The 23,851-nt window shown below is 50.4% G+C and overlaps 1 protein-coding gene across 8 annotated transcripts in view; it reads left to right on the top strand.

The window, feature by feature from the left end:
- The window catches only part of PAX5 (paired box 5), a 195,609-nt gene that overhangs the window by 24,850 nt on the left and 146,908 nt on the right, over positions 1-23,851 (top strand). For all 8 annotated transcript variants that reach the window (XM_025432587.3, XM_025432589.3, XM_025432592.3 and 5 more), the window contains exons 4-5: positions 2,440-2,504; positions 6,460-6,588. In XM_025432587.3, coding sequence (XP_025288372.1) covers positions 2,440-2,504; positions 6,460-6,588 — 194 coding nt within the window. The remainder of the gene's footprint in view (positions 1-2,439; positions 2,505-6,459; positions 6,589-23,851) is intronic.

Raw genomic sequence — 23,851 nt, 5'->3', positions numbered from 1 at the left:
ATTTGTGGAAAATGTGAACTTTTTAAGGTTGAAGCTGGTCTTTAGTTGTTATGAAGATACAACTGAAAATAATAGCTAACATTTGTAGAGAATTTCCTAGGCCGTAGCCACTATTCTAAATAATTAGTATAATTTTCATAAGAACCCTATGAGGTGGGAACGCTTCTTGGTCCCATTTTGCAGATGAAGAAACTGAGGCACAGAGAGGTTAAGTAATTTACTCCAGGCCATGCAGCTGGCAAACTGGAAAACTGGAATTCAAATTCTAGTAGTCTGATTCCGGAGTCTGTGTATTTAATCAATACACTGCAGCTGCCTCTCAATGATTTATAACAATTGATAATGTCTTACTGAATGATTTATAAATATTTTAAAAGAAAAATAAGGGACATATAATTTTCTTTGCTTAAATTTAAGGTCTAGACAATACTTCTAAAAGTTAGGACTTTATGCTGGAAAATATAGGAAATAGTTCTTATATTTTACCATGCTTTTGTATATACGTAAACCGTAACACAGATTATATCTTATATATCCATATATTCATTGAGCATATTTCTGTAAACAAACACACATGTATCCACAGAGAAGGTGACATACACAAAGATACAAACATTAGATCCTAGCTTAATTCCAAATGGTCCAAAAGACTACCTCACTTCCAGGTCCTTGTCAATGTGCTCCACATTTGCTTGGTTAAAATAAATGGTTGGAATATCGGAGAAAACACATGCATGCACACTGAATGCATTTGATGCAACACTCACGCTGACTCACAGAAAAGGGCGAGGGACCCTGGAGGCTCAAGGGGCCTGGACTCCAGAGGACCTGTGGTTGGGCTGTGGTGTGAAGAGAAATGTCCGCTGCAGGCTCTCAGCCGAGCGTGCTGAGCTGCCTGGGTGCCCACCGATGAGCTGTGAGATCCCGGAAGGCAGAGGCCATACCCAGTGAGGGCATCCTCACTGCTCCCCATTTGTATAAGCTGGAGACCCAGTGCACCTTGAAACTTGAACTTCCAGAAATAATGGTCTGGAATGTGAAAAAGCCCCTCATAAGACACTGAGTGAAGAGAGCGGGATACCAACTGTATGTGTGATTTAGTGTTGACTTTGCTAATAGAAAATGGATATTTCCTAATATGCATAGGGATGTTAGCATGAAGGAAATGTGATTTGCATATACTAAAATGTGATTTTTAGATGTCTTCTTTATATTTATTGTCCCAATAGTCTACAATGAGCACAAAGTGCTTTTATAATTAAGAAAAGCTCTAATAAGTGAAGCTCTAATAAGTGCTTTTTTAGAAGGTAGTAGTTGAAGGCTGGAGTACAACTTTTCCAAAGAAGCTGAGCATTTTGTTACCACCTACCCTTCTCCCAAATGCCAGGGAAGGAACTTTCCTGTAGACCCCACAGGGGCTTTTGGTCAGGCCCCGTTGGTTACCCTGTGACACACAGGGCTTGGGGTCCCACGGAGGAGACCCATATCAGTGTGTTTTTCCAGATAGAAATTTACAGACTGAGCTTCCCAAAGCCCAACATTCTGCAGAGAAACACCAGAGCTGCCAGGTGCAAAGAGAAGGCAGTACCATTATTACCTCATTTATACAGTGGGTTTTTCTGCAAGATTTCCCTCCCCCTGAAAAAAAAAAAAAAACAACGATTTACTTACTTGAAGTAACTAGTGTGGTCTGTTCCAATTCTCTCATTATATCAAAGGCCCACAATGGAATGGACTTGCCCAGGGTCACAATAATGTTCATCATATTAGAACTAGAGCAAGTCTCTGGAAAGACAGGCCAGGACACCCCTGGCTCCCGGCCCTGTTGGAGCCTAACCAGGAGATTTTGCACAAGGCAGCTTTGGAGGGTTCCTCTTAGCAAAGCCAGCTAGGTATGTCCTGGCAGCACTTTAACTCTTTTTAGGATCAGAGCAATACACATCTGCTTCCTTAGTAATTTTGAATGGGTGGGGTTGTGACTCCTCCTGTGGCTGTCTAAGGCAGAGAAACAGAGCATGTGGGTCTCCAGGGAACAGAGAGGTCACCTGGTTCGGTGTCATTCCACTGAGGGCAGGGGCAGAGGTCCAGGGAAGGGAAGAAACTCCCTAATGACACTCAGGGAGTTCCTTCTGGAGCTGCAGCTGCTCCAGAGAAAAAGATGCCCATTCGTAATATTAACATATCATCCTTTTTCTACAGAAGGTGCACGTGAATCCCAGAGAGGGCTGCAGGTTATTCAAAGACACCCAGGGAGGTAGGGGCTGAGTTGGGACTAGTCCATAGCTCTTCTAACCCCCTAACTCCCAATCTGGGGTCATAACCCCCTTCCTCCTCTGCCCCAGCTTGATATTGCTTTTCTGGATGTCTGTGCATAGCTAGTCAGGATATCTTCTCCATTATGGTAAATAGCCATTTATTTTTTTTCCCAATTGTCCACAGGATCATCCGGACAAAAGTACAGCAACCACCCAACCAGCCGGTCCCAGCTTCCAGTCACAGTATAGGTAAGAAGAACTTTTTAAAAAAATTTAAAAATCTAATGGGTTCCAAATATTCTAAAGAACTTTTAATCATTCTTATGGACAGATAATTCTGCATAAAACACTTCGGCACACGTACTAATGCGCCTTCTTTGTCATTCTCCAAGGGCTGAACCTGGTAAATGAATTTTATAAATACTGCTAAAAGGTTTTGAATTTTACTGATTATTATGATAAATAGCTTTCACCATGAGACAGAAAATTGAAATCTAAGCCAAAAAAAAAAAATCCACTAATGGGGGTCTATAGAATGTCAGATAATTAAAGTAATAAATCAAGAAAGGGATACTTATTCATAACATTTTCTGCATCATTAGTCAGTAAGTAGTTTTGAATGTGTTTTTTTCTTCTATCAACCAGCCCTTCTACAATTCTTTGTGCACTTGCAGTCTTGAGTGAAGATGTGGCAAAACTTCCCAAACTTTCTCTCTCTCTCTCTCTCTCTCTCCCTCTCTTGCTTCAGTCTCATGTACTCCATGAACTGTCAGGGGCTGCCAGTGGGGTTTTTGACACTCACGGGAGATAGTTTGAGTGAGCGTGACGTGTAAGCATGGGGGTCCTATTTCCTTCTATTGAAGAGTTCAGTTCAGAGGTTTCCCTGCCTTTCCCTTCCCCTCAAAGACTGTGAGATGACAGTGACATGTGTCTCGTTAAGGTACATTATTTCACCACTTGGGATAAAGGAAACACCTCTGGGGGGAAGGTTATTCTACTATAGGAACGTGGTGACCATTCAGTAAACCTCTGACAGTGCCTATCACTGTCACTTCATAATGCTTTGGACTGTGTAATGTTTCCACATCTTTGTCACTCCCTCTTTAACTGAAAACTTGAACTCTCTGTGGTGATGGGGTTTGGACAGAGGCCGGATTTATACTTCTAGCTCTCCCATTAACTCATCCAGTGAATTGTGTATCCCTTCACTGCTCTGAGCCTCAGTTTCCCCATTTGTGGACTGAAAGGCTCACACTAGGTGCTCCCTGAGGTTTCTGAATCTTCATGGTTGTCTCTTTGGATAAAGGTAAGAGAGAATTCCTCCCTCCCATAAAATAATTCTTTTTTTTTAAAAAAGGATTTTATTTATTTATTAGAGAGAGACTGAGAGAGAATGAGCATGAGCAGGGGGAGGGCCAGAGGCAGAGGGAAAAGGCTCGAACCCAGGACCCTGAGATCATGACCTGAGCAGAAGGAAGATGCATAACCAAGTGAGCCACCCAGGCACCCCTAAAACAATTCTTTATTTATTAGTCTATTCCAAAAGTGTTTGCCAAGCCCCTGTTTTGCAGGAGGCTAGTATTTTATTTTATTAAAGATTTTATTTATTTATTCATGACAGAGAGAGAGAGAGAGAGGCAGAGACAAAGGCAGAGGGAGAAGCAGGCTTCATTCAGGGAGTCGGTCATGGGACTGGATCCAGGGTCACACCCTGGGCTGAAGGCAGCGCTAAACCGCTGAGCTACCTGGGCTGCCCAAGAGGCTAGTATTTTATTTTTTAATTTTTATTTATTTATGATAGTCACATAGAGAGAGACAGAGACATAGGCAGAGGGAGAAGCAGGCTCCATGCACCGGGAGCCCGACGTGGGATCGAATCCCAGGTCTCCAGGATCGCGCCCTGGGCCAAAGGCAGGCGCTAAACCGCTGCGCCACCCAGGGATCCCCGCAAGAGGCTAGTATTTTAAAGGAGCAGGACCAAATCCCTTTTCTCAAGGGCTTCTCAGTTTAATGCGGGAATTCTCTTAGTTAAGAGAAGTTGGCACAGCACTGAGATAAGGCTCAAGAAGAAAGTATACGGTGCTGTGTGAGCCAGAGGTGAAGCTGGTTGAACTGAGGTGAAGAGGGTTGAGGAGGGTTTCTGGGGAAATGTTTGTGGCTGAGATTTCACTTGTAGCTTGAACTATTTCAGATCACGGAACAATGAATAGCAGACGAAGAGTACCTGATAATATTCTTGTAGTTGGGTTAGAGGAACAATTCTACTTGTAGGTCAGCAGAATGCTTTGTCTTGTCTCAGAAATTTTTATGAAAAACCTATCATATACGTGTACAGGCCCTGATAGTTTACAAACTTGTTGCTGGGTAAGGAAATGGAAGTTGAGCGGTTAAATAACTAGCCCAAGGGCACACTGCTCGTTAAGTGGTGGAGTCAGAATAAGAACTTGGGTCCTAGTTTAGTGCAGTCACAAAATAGCATTGGCTCTGTCTGCAACATGGCGAGCCTTGGTTATATGTGGTTGTTGTTTTTTAAAGTACCGAATGACTTGTGATCTTCTTTCTTCCTCTGTTCTTTGCACCTTAATACAGAAAAGGTTGTGAGATTTGCATAAATCTATTTTGAGGAGCTTCTTCTGGTGAAGGAAAAGAGAAGTTAACGATTTCTACTTCTGTGTCTCCTAAGGAAGATCTAAAATCTAACTCAGATATGAGAAGAAAGGCACTGTTCCCTCTAGGTCTGTAGGAGCAAGAGCTGGATATGCTCCAAGGAAAGCAACAAACAGCTTCTCACGCAATCACCACCATTTCTAGTAATTTCCTACACTTTAGAGTCAAAGGCAGCTCCACCTGCCTCCAGCTAGTTATAGCCCAAGGAAATGTGTCTGAGATTGGTTTGTAGGTTTTAATGAACCAAGAAAGAATTCCCACAGCCCAGAAATGGAAATTCAGTTGTATAGCTTGGGAGGACCCTGACGTCTTTCCCTTGGACTCTGGGCTTAGGAGTTAAAGTGAAACTTGCACAAAACCTCCCCTCCCCCTTGCTTTTCCTGAGGAATAGAGAGACCTGGCCTCAGCCACACACAATAAGTCACTAACCTTGGCCCACATTTCTGGACAGGGGAAAACTAGACTTTAAGTCAGTAGACTGGAAGCTAAATCCTAGTGCTACTGCTTACCGGCTAGATAACACTGAGCAAATCATTTCATCTTGTGGAGGCTCATTCATCAAATGAGGAGAATAATAGCACTTTAGGTTGTTGCAACCATCAAATGAAAAACACTGCATTACTGGGAAGCATGTTACCGTTTTTCATGATTACTTAACGAGAAACGGATTACTCTGGGGTCCAGACTTTAGTGACTCAGTCCTGTGGCCTTGGGCAAGTCACTTTCCTCTCTCTGAGCCTTGGTTCCCTTCCCTTTCCCAGGAGATGACATCGCCTCCCTTGTATGGTTGTTCTTAGAATTAAACAAAATAATGCCTCGGTAATGGCTGGCACAGAGTAAGTTCTCAGAACATGTTAATCATTATTCCATATATCAATATATATTATGTATGTGGGAGTACATATTCTATTATACATCATATCATTATTACATAATTAACATGAAATATTGAAATCCAGGTGAACTGGAAGGAGAAAAGACAGTGAGGAACTATAAAAAGAAGGAACGGTTTGCCATTTGGAGTTTTGCTGGCTGAGTGTATGAGTGTGCAGGTATTTATGTCTGCATGGATGGGTGGATGTGTACTCATCTACCTGTCTAATGAGTAGTGTAGTCTAAGCCTTTTTTTTTTTTTTTTTTTTAGCACTGGCTGCTGGTGGGCCCCGGATCCCCTCTCCCTGTCTCTCTCCTCTAGCCCCCTGCTTCCTGCACCCTTGGACAGGCCTGGATTTGAGCTAGTGCCCTTCTGACACGTTCCTGTGTTCCCTTCTGCGCCGCCAGGCCTCCTAGTTGCCCAGCAATCCACCACCCCCCCCCCCCAGCAGCAGAACACCCGGGCAAATGGCCCCCGAGGGCGGCTCCTATGCCCAGGTGTAGCCACTGCTACAGGGCGAGCGTCCTCCGCGCACACTTGCGTCTGCACCCGGCTGGGCCGGCGTCGCATCCCGGTGGAGGGTGAGCGCCTTTGTTCCCGCCGAGGCCCGCAGCGCCGCCGCACGGCCCGGCCGGCCCTGACCGCCCCTCTCCCTCTGCGCAGTGTCCACGGGCTCCGTGACGCAGGTGTCGTCGGTGAGCACGGACTCGGCCGGCTCCTCGTACTCCATCAGCGGCATCCTGGGCATCACCTCCCCCAGCGCCGACACCAACAAGCGCAAGAGAGATGAAGGTAAGAGACGCCCACGCCGCCCTGTGCTGGGGGGACTAACGGGATCTGCTTTGGGGCGATGAGTCGGGGTGGAAGCCAAGAGCCACTGTTTGCCTGCAGGGCGCCTGAGTCCCCAGGCGGGGTGGACCCGGGAAGGGGCTGCGTGCTCTGGGAGGGGCAGGCCAGGTGCTGGCTGGGCCTGCGGATTTCCCGGATTTCCCGCTAGCCTGCCCTCATCTTCACCCCTTGGGTGGAAGAAAGTGGGCCTAGCAGAACCCATGTGGCTTGAGCTTTGTGGTCTGTAAGAAGCCCTGTGTGCTGATCTGATGCCTGGGGGCAGGGTATGCAGGATGTGGGCGCACCCTCTCCTGGGGCTCCTGGGAAGAGAGGGAGAGCTGGGTGCCCTGCACTGAGGAGGGCACACGGGGGCAGAGGTGGTCAGCAGGTGGGTTCTTGAAGGACTGTGCACACTCTCCCAGAGGGCCTCCAGCAGTGGTGGTGGGGGAGCGGTTTGAGGAAATTAATCATCTCATCTCTGCCCTTGGGCCTGGAAGGAAGGAGTCCCCTGGCCTCTCTGGGATTACAAAGATGACAATCTTCCCAGTTGATTTTTCTCAACCCCTGCGTGCGCCTGCTGCCTGGGTCTCTGTCCTGGACAGGGCCCTACCTTAACCTGGCTCTCCGTTCCCTGGATGGGCTGCCAGTGTGGCTGACGTTAATGGGTTTGAGAGGAGAAACGAACCCCTGGGAGTTTGTAAGACCGTGGTCAGGAAAAGGGGAAATAAAAAAAAAGCCCATGGTCTAGGGCCTGAGAGCCGCGTGACAGAAATCTTGATTCAATTATTCTGTTCCTCAGCACAATTCCCTTTCTCAGCTCCCTGTAAGGGATGTATGTTCTTTGAGCACATGCCTAAGTACTTAAGATCGGTAACTAGAAAATTGAGTCGGCCCAGTGGTGGATTGGCCTGTGGACTGTCTGTTCCGGGCAGTGCAGAAGCTGGGCCTGGGGCCTCCGTTTGGAGCTCTGGGGGCACCTGGGGATGGTTCACGGCTTTAGAACCTGCCTCACCTTTCCCCTGCTCTTGACACTCGGAGCAGATGTCAGAAGTCTGTAACTCAGCGGGCACTGTGCTGTGTTACCGCAGGAGGCGGTGGGCCTAGCACCTCTGTTGGTTTATGGGGTTGATGCTGTCATCTTTTCTCCCATTGTCACCTGGACTCGCAGCAGATGTGCCCAAGCTGGGGCCCAGCGGTGTTTGATCAGGGTAGAGGAGAGGCTTGTGTGACGCTCTTTCACAGGCTGAGGGATCCCAGCACAGATTTTTGGAGAAAAAAATATATATATATAGTTTGATATTTACCACGAAACAGACAGGTCCTGATTTGGGAGGGGCGGCTATTTTACTGTGCTTGTGGAGCACGGTACCAGCTTTCAGTGTCTGATCAGCCACTCTTTAGCCTCTTCTGCTGCTTTAAAAGGTATTGAGGGGTGCCTGGCTGGCTCAGTCCGTAGAGCCTGCAACTCTTTTTTTTTTTTTTTTTTTTAAGATTTTATTTATTTATTCATGAGACCTAGAGAGAGAGAGAGAGAGAAGCAGAGGGAGAAGCAGGCTCCATGCAGGGAGCCTGATGTGGGACTTGATCCTGGGTCCCCAGGATCATGCCCTGGGCCAAAGGCAGGCACTAAACTGCTGAGCCACCCAGGCACCTGAGCCTGCAACTATTGATCTTGGAATCATGAGTTCAAGCCTCACATTGGATATGGAGCCTACTTAAAATAAACAAATTTAAAAAAATGTATTGAGTAGTCAGAATAGAGGTGTGTTGTTGGTCTAGAATGCTCTGTGCCATCAGATCATTCCTTGAGGACTGTGGTCCATTTGGGGTGGAAGGACAGTGACAGATTGAGATGTGTCTGTATTTGGGTATAACCTAGATGGACAGGGATCTGGATATCAGAGACCCTGGACAACACCTTGAGACTCTAGGGTTGTTCTGATACAATGAAGAGAAAAATGAGCAGGACTGGATTGTTTTCTTCAAATATTTGGGGGGCTGGCATGGAAGACGAGAGGAATGAGACTTTGCTGTGTGGCTTTCAAGGCCAGCATGCAGCAGACACAGAGGAGATTTCAGCTCAGTGTGAGAAAGAATGTGTAAACATGAGGGCAAAAGGGGCTACCTTGGGAGGTAGTGAGTACCCTGTCGCTAAAGGCATGTAAGTGGAGCCTAGGTGACCATGTGCTGGGCTGCTGTATAAGAATATGAAGAATTGAAAAAAAAAGAATATGAAGAATTGGATGTAGGATTGGATAATCTTTGAGATCAAGTCCTGATCCCCAAAAAGACCTGGGAAGTGATCAAGTCTGTGGTCTGGTCTGGGAGATAAGGGAAAATGATTTGATGATGGTCCTGGAAGCTGACAGGACTGGGAAGAGTGGGAGGCACAGATGGCAGATCCCCTTCTCCCTTGCCTTGCATCACCATGAGAGTACTGAGCAGAGAGGTGGGCAGAAGTGCCCTTGCCCAAATCAGCAGCAAATTGCCCGGAGGAGTACTCCCACGTGCTCCCTGCTACCCTTTCCTGCCTTCCCTCTCTATCTCTCTGGAATGGCCATCTGCCATAGGGGAGGAAACTGAGGCACCAAAGAGTTCTGTGCCATTGGCAAAGACACATAGCTTTGCCACACACAGCTTTGGTGTGGCCTAGGTGGGGGCAGGAGGGAGTGGGAGAAGAGCTGGAGAGCCCCTGACGGCCTCAGTTCCCCGGTATTTTGCTACTATCTGTTACCCCTCAGGCCCTCCAGAGAGATGCTTTGGAGGCAGAGCAGCCTGGGGCTGGGCAGAGCCTGGGACAGTGGGAGGAAGAGTATCAAGCACAAGGGCCTACACAGCAGGTTGGATGCTGCCAAGAGTATGGTAAGAAAGTCAGAAGCCAGCGTTGCTGGGTGCATGGGAGGGCTGGCCCCTTGCTGCAGACCATGGTACTGCTTTCTCCGGAGCCCTTGGCAGCCTGAGGGAAGGGCCACGAGGGAGAGAGGCATAGAGGGCCAGGGGAAGAGGCCAAGAGGAATCCCCACTCCCATGTCTCAGATGAGGTGACTGAGGCTCTGTGGGGAGGAGGTGCTGGCTCCATTCTGCTTTGCAGTCATCTCCAGCTAGGACTTGGACATTTCCTGGTGCCACCCTTCTGCCCAGGCCTCAGGGTGGTGGTGGTGGTGGTGGTGATAATAGAGTGTAGTCACAAAGGGCCTGCCCTCTAGGGCTCCCAGTCTGGTGGGCAAAACTGACAAGCCCGAAGTCCCTCGAAAGGGCAGCATGTAAGACGGCTCTGTGATGGGCAGTGACACTAGAGGGGGAGAGCAAGGCAGGGAGGGGCTGATTTTGACCAAAGGGATCTGGGAAGGTGCCTCCTAGGAAGTGGCCTTTTACTGAGGGAGAAATACTTTACATTGCTTGTTTTTAAATTTAAAATAATTAAAATCAAATGAAATTGAAAATTTAGTTCCTCGGTTGCACTAGCCACGTTTCACAGCATCCAGTAGCCCCATGATGTGCCCAGTGGCTGCTGTATTGGGTAATATGGCTTTGGTACAAGTGCTTGGCACATAATAGGCGCTCAGTAAGGGCTCCTTGGTGGAATGGGTCAGTCATATGCCTGTAGAGCGTTCATAATTAGTAAGTAGGGGGACTGGGTAATCTCCTCAACAGGAGGGTTTCTGTTTGGTATTTTGGGCTTCCACAGAAAGCTCTATTTGAATAAAGAGTTCTGTAGCAAAAACAAGTTAGAACAGTATTGGGTTAGTGCATTGCCAAGGGCCCTTTCAATATAGAAATTCTAGGACTCTCCCTGGGACGTTTGCCTCCAAGATTGGCTTTGGGGATAAGACCACTATGTCCAAATCTCAGATGAGCTGTGTGCGGCTCAGGTGGCCGAGAAGGCCCTGGGGCCTCTGAGAGCAGAGCTGTGGCAGGCTGAAGGACATGCAGGGAGGCAGATTATAGCTCAGTGCAAGGAACAGCTTTCCAACAACAGCCAGATTGGGCCGAGGATGGAGGTACTAGGTTGGAAAGGTGATGAGCTCCCTGCCATGGGATGTGTGAGCAGGAGCTAGGCAAAGGAGAGGCCGGGGAGCCAAAGAAGTCATTCTGATCTGGACTCTGCGACTTTTGAGACCTGTTACAATCTGGGTAGCAAATGACTCTCTGACTGCCTGTCTGAAAGTGCTTCTACCTACTGGATTTTCCCTCCTGCCACCTGACTCTGAGGTGGCCATCCACATGGACTTGCCTGGGCAGAGGCCACGTCACCTGTCTTTCTCTCCCCACTGGCTCCTTGGCAGAGAGCACAGTGCCCAGGATGCTCAGGAGGCTTGTGGATGGTACCGAGGGTCCAGCTAGCGTGCTGCCCAGATGTGGGATGTAGCCTCATCTCCTCCTCGGGCCAGCCTGAGAGCTTTCACAGAGAAGTCTCTGGCATAGGCCCTCAGGTGTCCCACGGGGCTAGGGGGTCAGAGGCGGAAGCAGTGCTTCCCTCCCCAGGAGGCCTGGAGGAAGCAGTGGCAGGGCTGGACTGGGGAGGGGGGTGGCCGTGGGTGAAAGGGCAGCCCCAGACCCTTGGTTTCTTCCTGGGCCTTTGATGGCTGGTGGGGCCTCTCTCCACTATCTCTGCGGCCCCCATTCAGGTCCCCTCGGCTTTCCCTTCGCCTCATAGCCCCAGAGTTTGAAAGGCCCTGAACACACCAAGGTCAGCCGCGTGGGAATCCCTTTCACTGGCGCCTAAAGCTGCCCAATCCAGCGCCAGTGTGGACTGTGGGGCCTGAGCTTCCTGTCGGGCAGGAGAGGGTACGTTGCCGGTGGGATTCCTGGCCTTCTGGCCTCTGGACTGCTCTCGGCCTGCGCAGGGCACGGGAAGGGCGTCTAAAACCCCTAGGTGGCCTGTCCTTTGCAAGAGATGCCGAGTCCAGCAAGATCCTCAAGGAAGGTTTGGGTGCTCCTGTCATGACTAGGGTCCACCCCTCTTTCTGGGGGTGCCTGTCTCCTCTATGTCTTTGTGTCCCTCCCCATGCCTTTCATTTGGGGGTGCATCTCCTCCAGTGTTATCCGCCTCTGTTGATGGGAATAGACTTTTTCTGTGTCTGCTTCTGTCTGCTGGTCTAGCACGCTCTCTCTCTTTTTCCCACACATACACTCACCCTTGGCCACTCTCTCTCTCTCTCTCTCTCTCTCTCACATACACTCACACACACACACACTGTCTTCGTCACACACTCTCATATACAAATACACCCCCCCTCCCTCTGTCTCTTTCATAGCACCCTGTCACACACTGTCATACATATATACTCTCTCACGCACAAACCTTTTACACACTCACACATACATATACACCTCTCTCTCTCTCTCTCTCACACACACTCACTTTCTCTCTTCTTATATTGCTCTTGTTCTCTCCCTCTTACCAATTCCCTGCTCCTCCTTTGACCAGGTTGGAAACCCAGCTCAGCCCTGCTCTACAGACCTCCATGGGAATCACAGCAGGGAGGGAAGGGCTTTCAGAAGCTTGCAGGCCACACAAGGCCCAGGCCCCCCTAACTGTGGGCAGATCCCGGTCTTCTTCTATTAGGTTCCTTTTCCTTGTTGGACTCTCAGACCCTGTCTTCTGCTCCAGGTCTTGCGATGGAAGGCTGGAGCAGAAGGTACAGAGACCTCTCTCAGATACCCCAGAAGGGAATGGGATGTGTGGAAAGGTCAGTATTTCTAAGTTAGGAGTTATAGGCAGCCCTGGATTCCATAGATCTCTGATCTCTGGAGGGCCCAAAATAAGAGGGTAAGGTATTGACGCAAGGATACAGGCTCATAGGCCAGGGACAGAGTGATTTGAGGACATCCTGTGGTGAAATCTTAAGCAAGTTACTTAATCTCTCTGACCCTCCACTTTGTCATCTGGAAAATATAGCTAGCAGAAGCCTGGCAGGTTATTGTGAGGATAAAACGAAATCATACCCTTAAAGGGTTTAGCCCCAGGGCCTGGTCATAGAAAACACTTAATCAGAGGCCACTGAGGGAGACTGGGGCTAGCGGGTATGAGGCCAGTCACAGGCTGAAGGCAAGCTGGTTCCAGCCACAGTTCTATTTGGCAGCTGAAACTAGCGGATCTGCTCACCACCGACTTCCTGTTTGTAGACTACTGTTGTGCCATCAAGACTGCACAACAGTGCCCCCAGGTGTCAACAGCAAAACCAAGGGCCACTTGTTTTCCCTTTGCTTCCTTTCCTCAGGACCTTGGTCTTCCAGCCCCCCTGTTGGAAGGATAAAAGGATCAAGTCTCAGTTTTCCACAAAAAAGAGGCCTTTAGGCACACGAGAGAGGTTCCAAGGTAGAGGGCAGAAGGCAGAGCACCCGGGCCTGGGAGGGCTTGGGAGTGGGGTCACCAGCTTGGACCTCAAGACACCCCCAGTGGAGTACAGGGCCTTGGAGGACATCTAGGACATGTCCCTCCAGTCATTATTCCGTTGGGAACACAGGTTTGCAGAAGGGAAGGGGTCTGACTGGCACAGAGTAAAAGTCTGGAAAACCCAGAGGGAGAGAATGGAGTCCTCAGAACATCCTTGGTATCCTGCTGCTATTTGATGTGACAAATCTCCGTTTCCTCTTTCCCACCTCTCCCATTCTCCTTGGTCCTGCTGCCACCTCCACTGTTGACCCCACCAGCAATCCCACAGGTCTATGTTAGCCAGGCAGGCGGGGGAGGTGAGGTGGGGAGGGCTGGGCCCCTGCTGATCTCCAAGAACTAACCTCAACTCTTGACGCAGGCCCTGACCTTCCTGCCTTGCCTCCCATTCCTCTTCTTCATTCCTTCTGTGTTCCACTCCCTGTGCATTCTCCGGGCTTCCCTGTCTCTGGGCTGTTACCCACGCAGGGCCCTGCAACACAAATGCTGTCCTGGTGGCTGGTCTGTTGACCCGGCCTGGTTCCCAGAGCCGGCCTGTGGCCTGAGGGGATTCTGAGTGTTGGACAGGTAGTTCTTCCCACCTGGCGGAGGCCCTCAGATTCATCAGGGCCAGGATGGAGCAGTGGAGGCCAGACAGGCTCTGCAGAGAGGGAGGGAAGCCACTACCATTTTGTCTCGATCTTTCCTGGGGCTTCACCAGAGCAGGGGCCCTTCTCTGAGGTGTGTGTCTGTGTGTGTGTGTGTGTGTGTGTGTGTGTGTGTGTGCGCGTGCGCAGTGCTTAGGACCGAGATTCTTGCTGGGAGGGGTATCACTTAGAACCCAGGTGGCAATTGCCAGTCTGGCCAGTCATGCTTTACTTGGCTTGCCTTGTGTTTAAAATATTTTCGAATTACTAACTGACATTTAAAAATCAGGAGATTTTATATATGGATGTTTGGCTTTTCTTGGAAAAAAACCCCCCAAAACCCCAATCTGGCAATACTGGGTGGACTTTCCCACATAGCAGCAATCATCTGTAGCTGTTGACGCTGCGGTCCTCAGATTGCTTCCTACTCAGCTTGCTGTCACTTATTCATGCTCCATTTGTCTCTACCTGGAGGCTTTTGAGTTTCTGGATTCCTAGTATGACCTCTGAAGAACAACTGTGAGTCTAGTCTGTGGCACCTGAAGCCTGTGGGATGTAGCACCCTGACCTGGCCCAAAGTTGCGCTGTGTGTGTGTGTGTGTGTGTGTGTGTGTGTGTGTGTGTATGTGTGTGGTCAGGGGAGTGAGCAGTCAGGTTTTTAGGCCAGTTGTGGGTGGGGTAGGGAAGGCAGTAGGGCAGGGTCAAGGAGCCACACCCCTTGTAGCCCAGAACAGTGAAATTGAGGTCATTCAGTTCACACCCACCAGATGGGTAGTCCAGGCTCAGAGGGCACAGGCTTGGCCTCAGGACATGCAGGGGGTGCTTAGTGGCAGTGATGATAAAGACCCAGGTTTCTACCTCCCAGCCCAGCCAGCCACTCTCCCCTGTTGCTCTGGCCTTGCCATCATTGGCACTCTTACACGTGTCAGGCTTCCTCGGTAAAGCAGGGGGACTTGAAGCCAGGTGGCCAGTTGGAGGGGCTTCTTGGGCCTTTCCCTAGTGCCTGGGGCCTGTCCCTTGGGTGGGGGGGGATCAGGTTTCGGTTCCTCCTGGCCCCCAGGTCCCTGAGTTTCACTTTGATTCAGTGAGTGAGAGCCTGTGTGAGAGCCAACACCACCGAATACCCCCTCAACCCCTCCCTACCCCTGTTTGCACACTTGGCTTTGCCCGGGCCCTCCCCTCCCCACCCCCAGCTCCTTTTCCTATGGACTGTATGCTGGTGTTCCAGAACACCCTAGGAAATATAAAGGGTAGGGTGGTGGAGTGTGAGGATCTCCATTCAGGGAGTCAGTTCTGAGATCAACCAGAACAATATAATAGTTGTGGGATCAGCTGTGGGGACAGCTTAAGGGGTATAGAGTCTCATCCACAGGGGACAGGCTCCCTGCCTTGAACTCAAGGTGGAGTGCACTTGGCTTTCTTCCCCACTCTGTGTGTCTGTGGCACTGTGGGGCAGAGAATCCCATAGCCCTTTCTGGCTTTGGAATATTGTTGAATCCTTGGCTGGAGTCTGCGGTTCAGGGGATTCAAGGGCTCCAAACTACTAGAGGCTTCTGAGACAGGGACAGGAGCCCAGAGGAAGGGGTTGGGACCTCTGGGCTCCTGTCCTGACTTTGTGGCCAACTTACTGTTGACTTTGGAACCCCTTCCTCTCTCTGCACCTCAGTTTCCTCATCTGTAATATGGGATTAAGGAATTCCTAAGGCTTTTTGTGGCACCAAGATTCCGTCCTTCTCCTAATCCCATTTCAAGTTCTGTTGCGGTATTTTAGAACAGTGGTTCTCAAACTTTTGATTTTGGGACCCCATTAGAGTCTTAAAAATTAGCAAGGACCCCAAAGAGCTTTTTAGTCTATGTGGGCTAATTAAAACATAAAAGTTGGGATGCCTTGGTGGCTCAGCAGTTGAGCATCTGCCTTTGGCTCAGGGCATGATCCTGGGTCCAGAGATCGAGTCCCACATAGGGGTTCCTGTGGGGAGCCTGTTTCTCCCTCTGCCTGTGTCTCTGCCTCTCTCTCTCTGTCTCTCATGAATAAATAAATAAAATCTTAAAAAAATAAAACATAAAAGTTTAAGTATTTACTTACTAATTTCTTAAAAATAAGAATAATAAACAAGTACTGTAAGTAATTTGTTTGAAATAAGAATCATATTTTCCAAACCAAAAAATTTAGTTGGAGTGGTGTTGCTTTATGATTTTGCAAATCTCTTTAGTATCTGGCTTAATAGAAGACAGCTGGAGTCTCATATCTGCTTGTGTATCCAGTCTGCTGTGATATCACACATCCTAGTGCCTTTGGAAGACCCTACTGCATACTTGTAAGAGAGTGAGAGTGAGTAAGGCCAATAAAATCTTGTTTTTTTTAAAAAAATTTTATTTATTTATTCATGAGAGACACAGAGAGAGGGAGAGACATACGCAGAGGGAGAAGCAGGCTCCCTGCAGGGAACCCAATGTGGGACTCCATCCTAGGACCCCAGGATCATGACTTGAGCCAAATGCAGACTCTCAACCATTGAGTCACCCAGGCATCCCTTGAATCTTGGTTTTGTTGTCAAAATAGTTTTGGCTTCACAGGACCCCCTGGAAAGGTCTTAGGGAGCCCTTAAGGGTTTGAGACTTTGAGAATGTCTGCTTCAGGCTACTGTGAACGTTGAGCTTGCTTACTTATCACTCATAGAGAGAGGGAGAACAGCTAAATGGTTTCAGTTAAAAGGAAAAGTACCATCAGTTTCCCCCATACTTAGCTCCTGAAGGCAATGGGAGCCATGGCAGGTCTTTGAGCTAAGGAGGCAGTGACAAGACATGCTGGGCTTTGGAAATCCTCCCCTAGCACACTGGGGGTATACAGTGCTTGCTTCTCTCCCAAGTGTGAGCTCCCATAGAAGGCCGTACTACTGAGGTTTCCCTCATTTCCATCAGAATTTCTGTAGGATTGGAGGCTTCCTGCAGGGTAAAAAGCAGCCACCTTGTGCTTCTTAAGACCCTAGGGAGTGGGCATTTTGAGACCCAACCACATCCCCCCATTTCTGGCTCAGCTCTGTACCAGCCAGCAGATCCCTGAGACCTCACCCTGGGCATAGTTTTGGTGGGGAGAAAACCCCAGAAACTATTATTGAATAGGAATGAAAACAAATAAAATGAAATAAAGTAGATAGTTTGGTATTTTTCGCGACTCCTGCTATTTGAGGAAAAGCAGGTTGAAAGGCAACCAACAGGGGAGATTTCTGTTCTGATTCTATGGGGCTTCTGGGTGTCTCTGGAATGCCAGTAGTTGGTCACTGGCATGTGTGCATGTGTGCAATTTTACTTTGGAATGTCCAATTTTCGTGTTCATTGGTACAAGTTTATCACTTGTTCTAGTTTTTCCTTGGACTAACGGACTAACACAGAAGAGAGGGAGAAAAAGAGAATGTCCTAAGGTCATTTGAGAAGAATTGAGAGACGGAGGATTAAAGGTGTTAGGGAAGATGTGTATGAGAGGAGGTTGCTTGCAGTGAAATGAACTGCGCAGTGTGTGAGAGGAAACAGAACAGCTCTGGGCCCCTGGAGAGACTAGAAGATGAAAAGCAACCAGGGGTCAGACACTTCCCAGTACCAGCCACCAGGTGGCACCATTGACCCAAGACAGCTTAGTTGCTGTCCAGGGTTGGGGACCAGAGGGGTAAACAGGGCAGCGTGTACCCGCCTGTCTGGTGTGAGCTTGGTGTGCTTGTAACTCCATGGGGGGCGGGGAGGGGGTGGCCGTGGCCAGGGAACCTGACCATTTCCCTGAGTCTCACTTCTTTCACAGCATTTAGTTAGGGTGGGAAGGGGCTGGACCATCTTTGTTGGGGATCAATCTGGCCCTTCCTCACCACCGTGGTGCACGTGTTTGATATAAACCTTCCTGGGAATCAAGTCCTTGGTTCTCTTCTAAGCCTTTACCAGCTGTGTGACCTTGGGCAAGTCACTTCTTTCTGAGCCTTGTTTTTCGCAGGTCAAAATGCAGAGATTTGAACAGGAGGTCTTAGGGGTCTTTGGGCCTCTGACCTTCTGTAGTGTGCCTGAGGGAACAGGAGAGCTGGAGTTAGATTCAGGATCATTCTCTGTCAGCTGTGTGACCTTGGGCAGGTCACTTCCCATCTGTGGGGGTTTCAGTAACCTCTCCCTCAGACTTTTATATAAAATAGCTTTGAAGAGGCTTTGTGATCATTTTTGGTCCTGTAGGACAGGGAGAGGTTGCTGTGTTATTTTCCCTGGAATTTAAGTTGGCTAGATGCAAATGCTCCCCCATCCTCATAGCTTAGAAAGTTTGTGCCTCTGCCTCTGTGACCACAAGTAAAGGCCTGATGGCATCTCTTGGATCTGCTCATTTCTGTCTGTCCCCACTGCTACTGCCTTGGTCCAAGCACTCTCTCTTCCCTCTTGGACTGTTGCTGTGACTTCCTGGTGCATACCTGCTTCCAGAGTCCTTGACTTCTCCAGAGTCCACTTTCCACAGAGTAGTATCCATGATACATGCTCAACAAAGGGTGCCTTGGGCAGCCCAGGTGGCTCAGTGGTTTGGCGCTACCTTTGGCCCAGGACGTGATCCTAGATCCTAGAGATCCTGGATCGAGTCCCACGTCGGGCTCCCTGCATGGAGCCTGCTTCTCCCTCTGCCTGTGTCTCTGCCTCTCTCTCTCTGTCTCTCATGAATAAATAGATAAAAATCTAAAACAAACAAACAAACAACAAAGGGTCTTCTGTGTTACTAGGATGCTTTTCCCACTGCCTTGAAAACTGTCCTCTCTCACCCACCACTCACCCAGGTCCCATTGCAAATCTTCAGGATCCAGTGTGAATAGCACTTCCTAAGGGACAGCTCCCTTGTTGCCGACTCCTCTTCGCTCCTCTGGTCCCACCTGTAGCACACAGAACCTGCCTGTTGATAAAAAGACCACATTTGTCAGTTTACTTCCCTGTGAGAATGTATCTGCAGTGGTCACTGTTGTTGCCTTAGTACCCAGCACAGGGGCTGGTTCATGGTAGCAAATATGTACTGAATGAGGACGCTGGAGGTCGTAGAAGCCTCTAGCCCATCTGGGCAGTGGGCGCAGGTAGCTGGTTAGAACCCAGAGCCTTGCACATCAAACATCCACCCACTCCTTCCTGACCCTAAAGGCTCTGTCCTCAAGCCTCTGCAGTCTGGCCCCATAGGAAGGATCTCATGGCAACTATTCTGGAGGAGAAGAGAGCTCTCTCATGTTCTAAATACACACTTATGCGTGGGTGCCGTGTACACACACACATAGATGTGCATGCTGGTGCCTTCAGCCTTTGTCCTGCTTGCTTTGCCTCGAGCATGTGTTCCAGTGGATATAGATCATGGCCCCAAATGGCAACTGCGATATGCCACAACTATAACGGCTAGGGCGTCTTGAGTGTTTACTATATATATTTGAAATCATTAATGCATTTAATACTCTCCACCATGGTACTGGGTAGGTACTCTTATCATCCTTGTCCTTTTTTTTTTTTTTTAAGATTTTTATTTATTCATGAGAGATACACAGAGAGGCAGAGAGAGACAGAGAGAGAGAGAGAGAGAGAGACAGAGACAGAGACAGAGACAGGAGAAGCAGGCTCCATGCAAGGAGCCTGATGTGGGACATGATCCGGGGACTTCAGGATCATGCCCTGAGCTGAAGGCAGACCCTCGACCACTGAGCCACCCAGGCGCCCCTATCATTCCTGTCTTATATTCAGAGAAATCCAGGAAATTGCCCAAGATCACACAGCTCCAACACTCAGGGGTGTCAGTGTTGGGCCAGGCTCCTGGGTGGCTGCCTCCGGAGTAGCCTTACCTGCCATTTCTGATCTGCTCCTCACATTGTGTCACAACAGGACAACATCAGTGGGGTTTCCCCAGCTTTCAAGTCCACCTCTCCGCTGCCTTCCGCCATCCCCATCATCCTGCCAGACAGAGCTCAGAGGTCTTGGCTCAGAACCTGCCTCATTACTCAGGTGTCCCATTTCTGAGTCTTCCTCCAGCACTGCCGTGCACACTTTCTTGTCTCACCTTCATGTTGATCGGTTTTAAGTGCAGTAATTGGCTGATCACATGTAGGCTGTAAACCACAGCAGGGCAGTGCAGGGGGTGGGCTAGAGTCTGGACCCAGCCCTGCCATTTACCAGCTGTGTGAGCTGTGACAAGGGCCTGCTTTGAGTTCAGTTTCCTCACCTGTCAAAAGGGGATAATAATTCTTGCTTTTCCTGCAAATTAAAAAATATAACTTGTGATATTTTGATAGGCACTGGCACATGGCAAGTTTAAGAAATAGCTATTATTTCTGTCATCAGAGATTTTTTACACTGAGTTCAGATTCCTTGGTGACTTTGAGAACTTTCTAGACTTCCAGTTCTTTTCTTTCTTTTTTTTTTAAAGATTTTATTTATTTATTCATGGGAGACAGAGAGAGAGAGAGAGAGAGAGAGAGAGAGAGAGAGGCAGAGACACAGGCAGAGGGAGAAGCTGGCTCCACACAAAGAACCTGATGTGGGACTCGATCTCAGGACTCCAGGATCACGCCCTGGGCCAAAGACAGGTGCTAAACCATTGAGCCACCCAAAGATCCCCTTACTATTAGTTTTTTAAATGACTTAATTAATTTATTTGAGGGGAGGAGGTGGAGGAGCAGAAAGAGGGATAAGCAGACTCTGTGCTGATCGTGGAGACCGATGTGGAGCTCATTTTCGTCATGCTGAGATCATGACCTGAGCCGAAACCAAGAGTTGGACACTTACCTGACTGAGCCACCAGGTGCCCTTCTCCTTTTTTTTTTTTTTTTTTAACAATTATATTTATATTGCTGCTACTGATAACAGGATTATTCAGGCAATGGGTCAGAAGAAAAAGAAAGACATACCCACCAGAATTTACACTGCAGAATTTTAGTTCTATATTTCAAGAAGCTAATAATTCAAATTGTGGATGAGGACAGCTTGCAGAGGCAGGATGAGCCTAACATGGGGTGGAGAGGCCTGGGTTCCTGACCCGGGTCCAGCCACTATCTTGCTGTTTGATCTCAGTCAGGTCCCTTCCCTCTGGGCCCTCCGTTTGGATGTGATGAACCCGACAACCCTTCCAGCTCCGAATCCTTCCTTTCCCCTCTTCCCTCCTCCCTGCAGCCCCCTCCCTCCTCCTCCATCTCCTGTCTCTTCGTTTCCTTTCTGTCTGAGACACAAACGCCATCCAGCACTCTTGAATGGGACTTTTGTTCTGCTAACATCACTTTTCTGAAAAGGACCATCGGTCAGGTTTGTATCTTTTAAATGCTGGCACATTTTATCAGTTAAGAACCTGCATACCTCTCTCCCAAGACATAGCCTTAAGGAGCCCACACGCTGCAAAGGGGAGGTTTATGGGAGACAACAGGAGGAAAAATAAATAACCAAATCTCTTTGGGGGTGTAATGTAAAGTACGGCCCCTACAGAAAATGCCTTCTCTCCCAGAAGCCCCCTTTCCTGCTCTTGCCAAGACCCTAAGCATTTTGCAGCTCCACTTCAGTTACGATTCACGTCTCCCCCTTTTGGTTCCCCACAGACTGGGGAGAGGGGCCGAGAGCAGAGCTGTGCTTGCGTGATCCCCGTCTCCAGGCCTCCTTGAGGTAGGCTTTGGAGCACTGGACTTGGAGTGACAGGGCTGTGGGTGTGAGTGCTGGTGATCTGGGACAAGCCACTCTGGGCCTCAGTCTTCTCCTGGGCGAAAGAGAACAGAATGCATTCCTCCGGGTCTTGTGCAGACTCAGTGAGAAGCAATGTGTGAGAGAGCGCTTCGTAAACTGCAGAGCTCTGTGGGGGCACGAGAGGGTTCCTTCTAGCTCTCTCCATGGGCCTGTTCTGTGACCTCGAACAATCCGTTAACTTCTCCAAAGGTCAGCTTTGCCATCTGTAAAGTGGGAAATAGCTAGGTCGTGCAATTACTGGGAGAATTCCTTAATGGGTGCACAGCACCTGGCCTGGTTCTTGGCCGTGGCAGGTGCCCATGTAGAGGCCAGTGCCCTGTCCCCTTCCCTTCCTCATTTTTCCCCGCAGCCCTCCCCCTGTGAGCACAGGCCTGGATAACTAAGCTACGGGCTTCTGAAACTGGGCTGCCCCATGGCAACGCCAACTGGCTGCTCCTTGGCTGGGGCGGCTCAGGCAACTTGCCTAGCCCGAGCCGCCTCCCTTCCCTTGCCTGGAGAGAAGGGTAATAGTAGTGTCTGCCGGAGAGGGTTGTTGGAATTATGAGACCCTGCTCAGACGCCCCCCGGCCCGGAGTGGGCGCCGGGTGGGTCTTCGCAGTTCACCCAGACCTTGTTCCTCCGGTGGGGGGAGCCGGCCGGGCCCGAGCAGAGCGCGAACGGACTCGCCCAAGGGCGCACCAGGGCTCGGATGCCGGGATCTCAGGGATTTCCAGGGACCGCGCCGCCTGGCGAACGGGGGCCAGACCGCCCCCCTTCCTCGCCCGGTCCCCCTCGCCCCCCCCGCCGCCCGGAACGGGGGGCAAACCCCTTCCAGGAGGAGGGCATCGGGATTTTTCCAACGCGACGTGGAAGGGGAAATAAATCCAGCCGCGAATTCCGACGGCGGCGCGGGACGCAGGGAGCGCGCGGCGCCCTCGGGCAGGAGGCGGCCCGCCCCGGCCCCGCCAAGCATTTGCAATTTAATTGACATTTGGCGGCGGGAAGCCAATCAGTGTAAGTCAATTGACGTTGGGCGATAGCACGAGCCCGGCCGGGCGCCCCCGCCCCCCCCGCCGGCGGCCTCGGCCCGGCCGCGGGGCACAGCGTGGCGGCCCCGGCAGGTACCGGCGCTGGCGCGTGTCTCGGCCCGCGAGGGGGCGGCGGGCGGCCCGCTGGTTGCCGCGCGGCCCCGGCGCCGGGAGAGGCCCTAACGAATGACTTTATTTGCCGGGGCCCTGCTGAGAACAATTGAGTGTGTGACGGTAACGGCGGACGGCGGCCTCCCGGGCCGGAGCGCGGGCGCCGCGGCAGCCGCGAGCTGGGGGCGCGCAGAGGACGCGCCGCGGCCGGGGGCGCCGGGACCCGCGTGCGGGGCGCCCCGAGCCCGCGGGGGAGGCCGCGCCGGCCCCCCGGGGGCACCCGCCCTCCCTCGGCTCCCGGGCACAGCCGGGGCGGCAAGACGCTGGCTGTCGGGCCGGCCAGTCGTCCTGGGGGGCCCGGCCGCCCCTTGTCCCCGGGCCCCTGGGGCCTAGGGGGTTCTGGCGTAGGGACTTTCTGTCTCTTGCACGAGTGGAAAAGTAGAAAAAGGCACGAAAGGCATCCCCGCTTCGAGCGCCGCGGCCGGACAGCTCAGCGCTGGGTTCCAGCCCACCGCGGCTGCCGGCGTGGTCTCTGTCCCCTTCGCCCCGGAGCGGTGGCCCTCCTTCCCTCCATCTCAGGTTATCCCCACTCGGGGATCCCCGTGCTTTGTGGCACGGCACCTCCCACAGGAAGCCCTCCTTGCTCCCACAGAGAAGGCTGTCAGCCGCATGGCTGCCTCTGAGCCTCTGCAGCCTTCTGCTGCCTCCCCCATCAGACCATGAATTCCAAGGACGGGGCCACCTTCCATTCGTCCTCAGTGCCCAGCATGGAGCCCGGCGCACCGCACAGATGTGGAAGGAGTGGATAAGAGCCGGACTCCTCTCTTCCTTGCCATCTCTCTCTTTCCCTCTGGTGAAAGACACCAGAGTTCCTTCTCCTTCTTTTCTTTTCCAGTTCTCATTTCAGGTGTGCTGTCATTCACTCACTCAACAAATAGTTACTGAGAGCCAACTATGTGTTAGAGACTCTGGAACTAACAGGTCACTGCCCTTGGGCAGCTTACTGGTCAGCGACAGAGGATGATGCGCTGCATATGATGAATATGTCAAGCACCTACCATGTGCTGCATAATGGCCCAAATTCCGAGTTGGCAAAAGCTTAATAAAGGCTTGCTGAGAGCTTCTCCCTGTCATTGCATTCGGTGATCCCTAGTGCCACCCTGTGACAATCACCCTAATTCACAGATGTACAAGCTGGTGCTTAGAGTGTTTAAAAAGCGGTTTGTGGCTGTGGAAGGGGTCTAGCTTGGGAATCTTTTTTTTTTTTTTTAAGATTTTACTTATTTGTTCATGAGAGAGAGAGAGCAAGAGAGAGGCAGAGACACAGGCAGGGAGAGAAGCAGGCTCCATGTAGGGAGCCCGACGCGGGGCTCGAT

Source organism: Canis lupus, chromosome 11 (genome assembly GCF_003254725.2).
Source record: "Canis lupus dingo isolate Sandy chromosome 11, ASM325472v2, whole genome shotgun sequence".
In the NCBI taxonomy this organism is placed as follows: domain Eukaryota; kingdom Metazoa; phylum Chordata; class Mammalia; order Carnivora; family Canidae; genus Canis; species Canis lupus.
The sequence above is the reverse complement of the archived record's forward strand: the minus strand, read 5'-3'. Positions and strand labels throughout refer to the sequence as shown.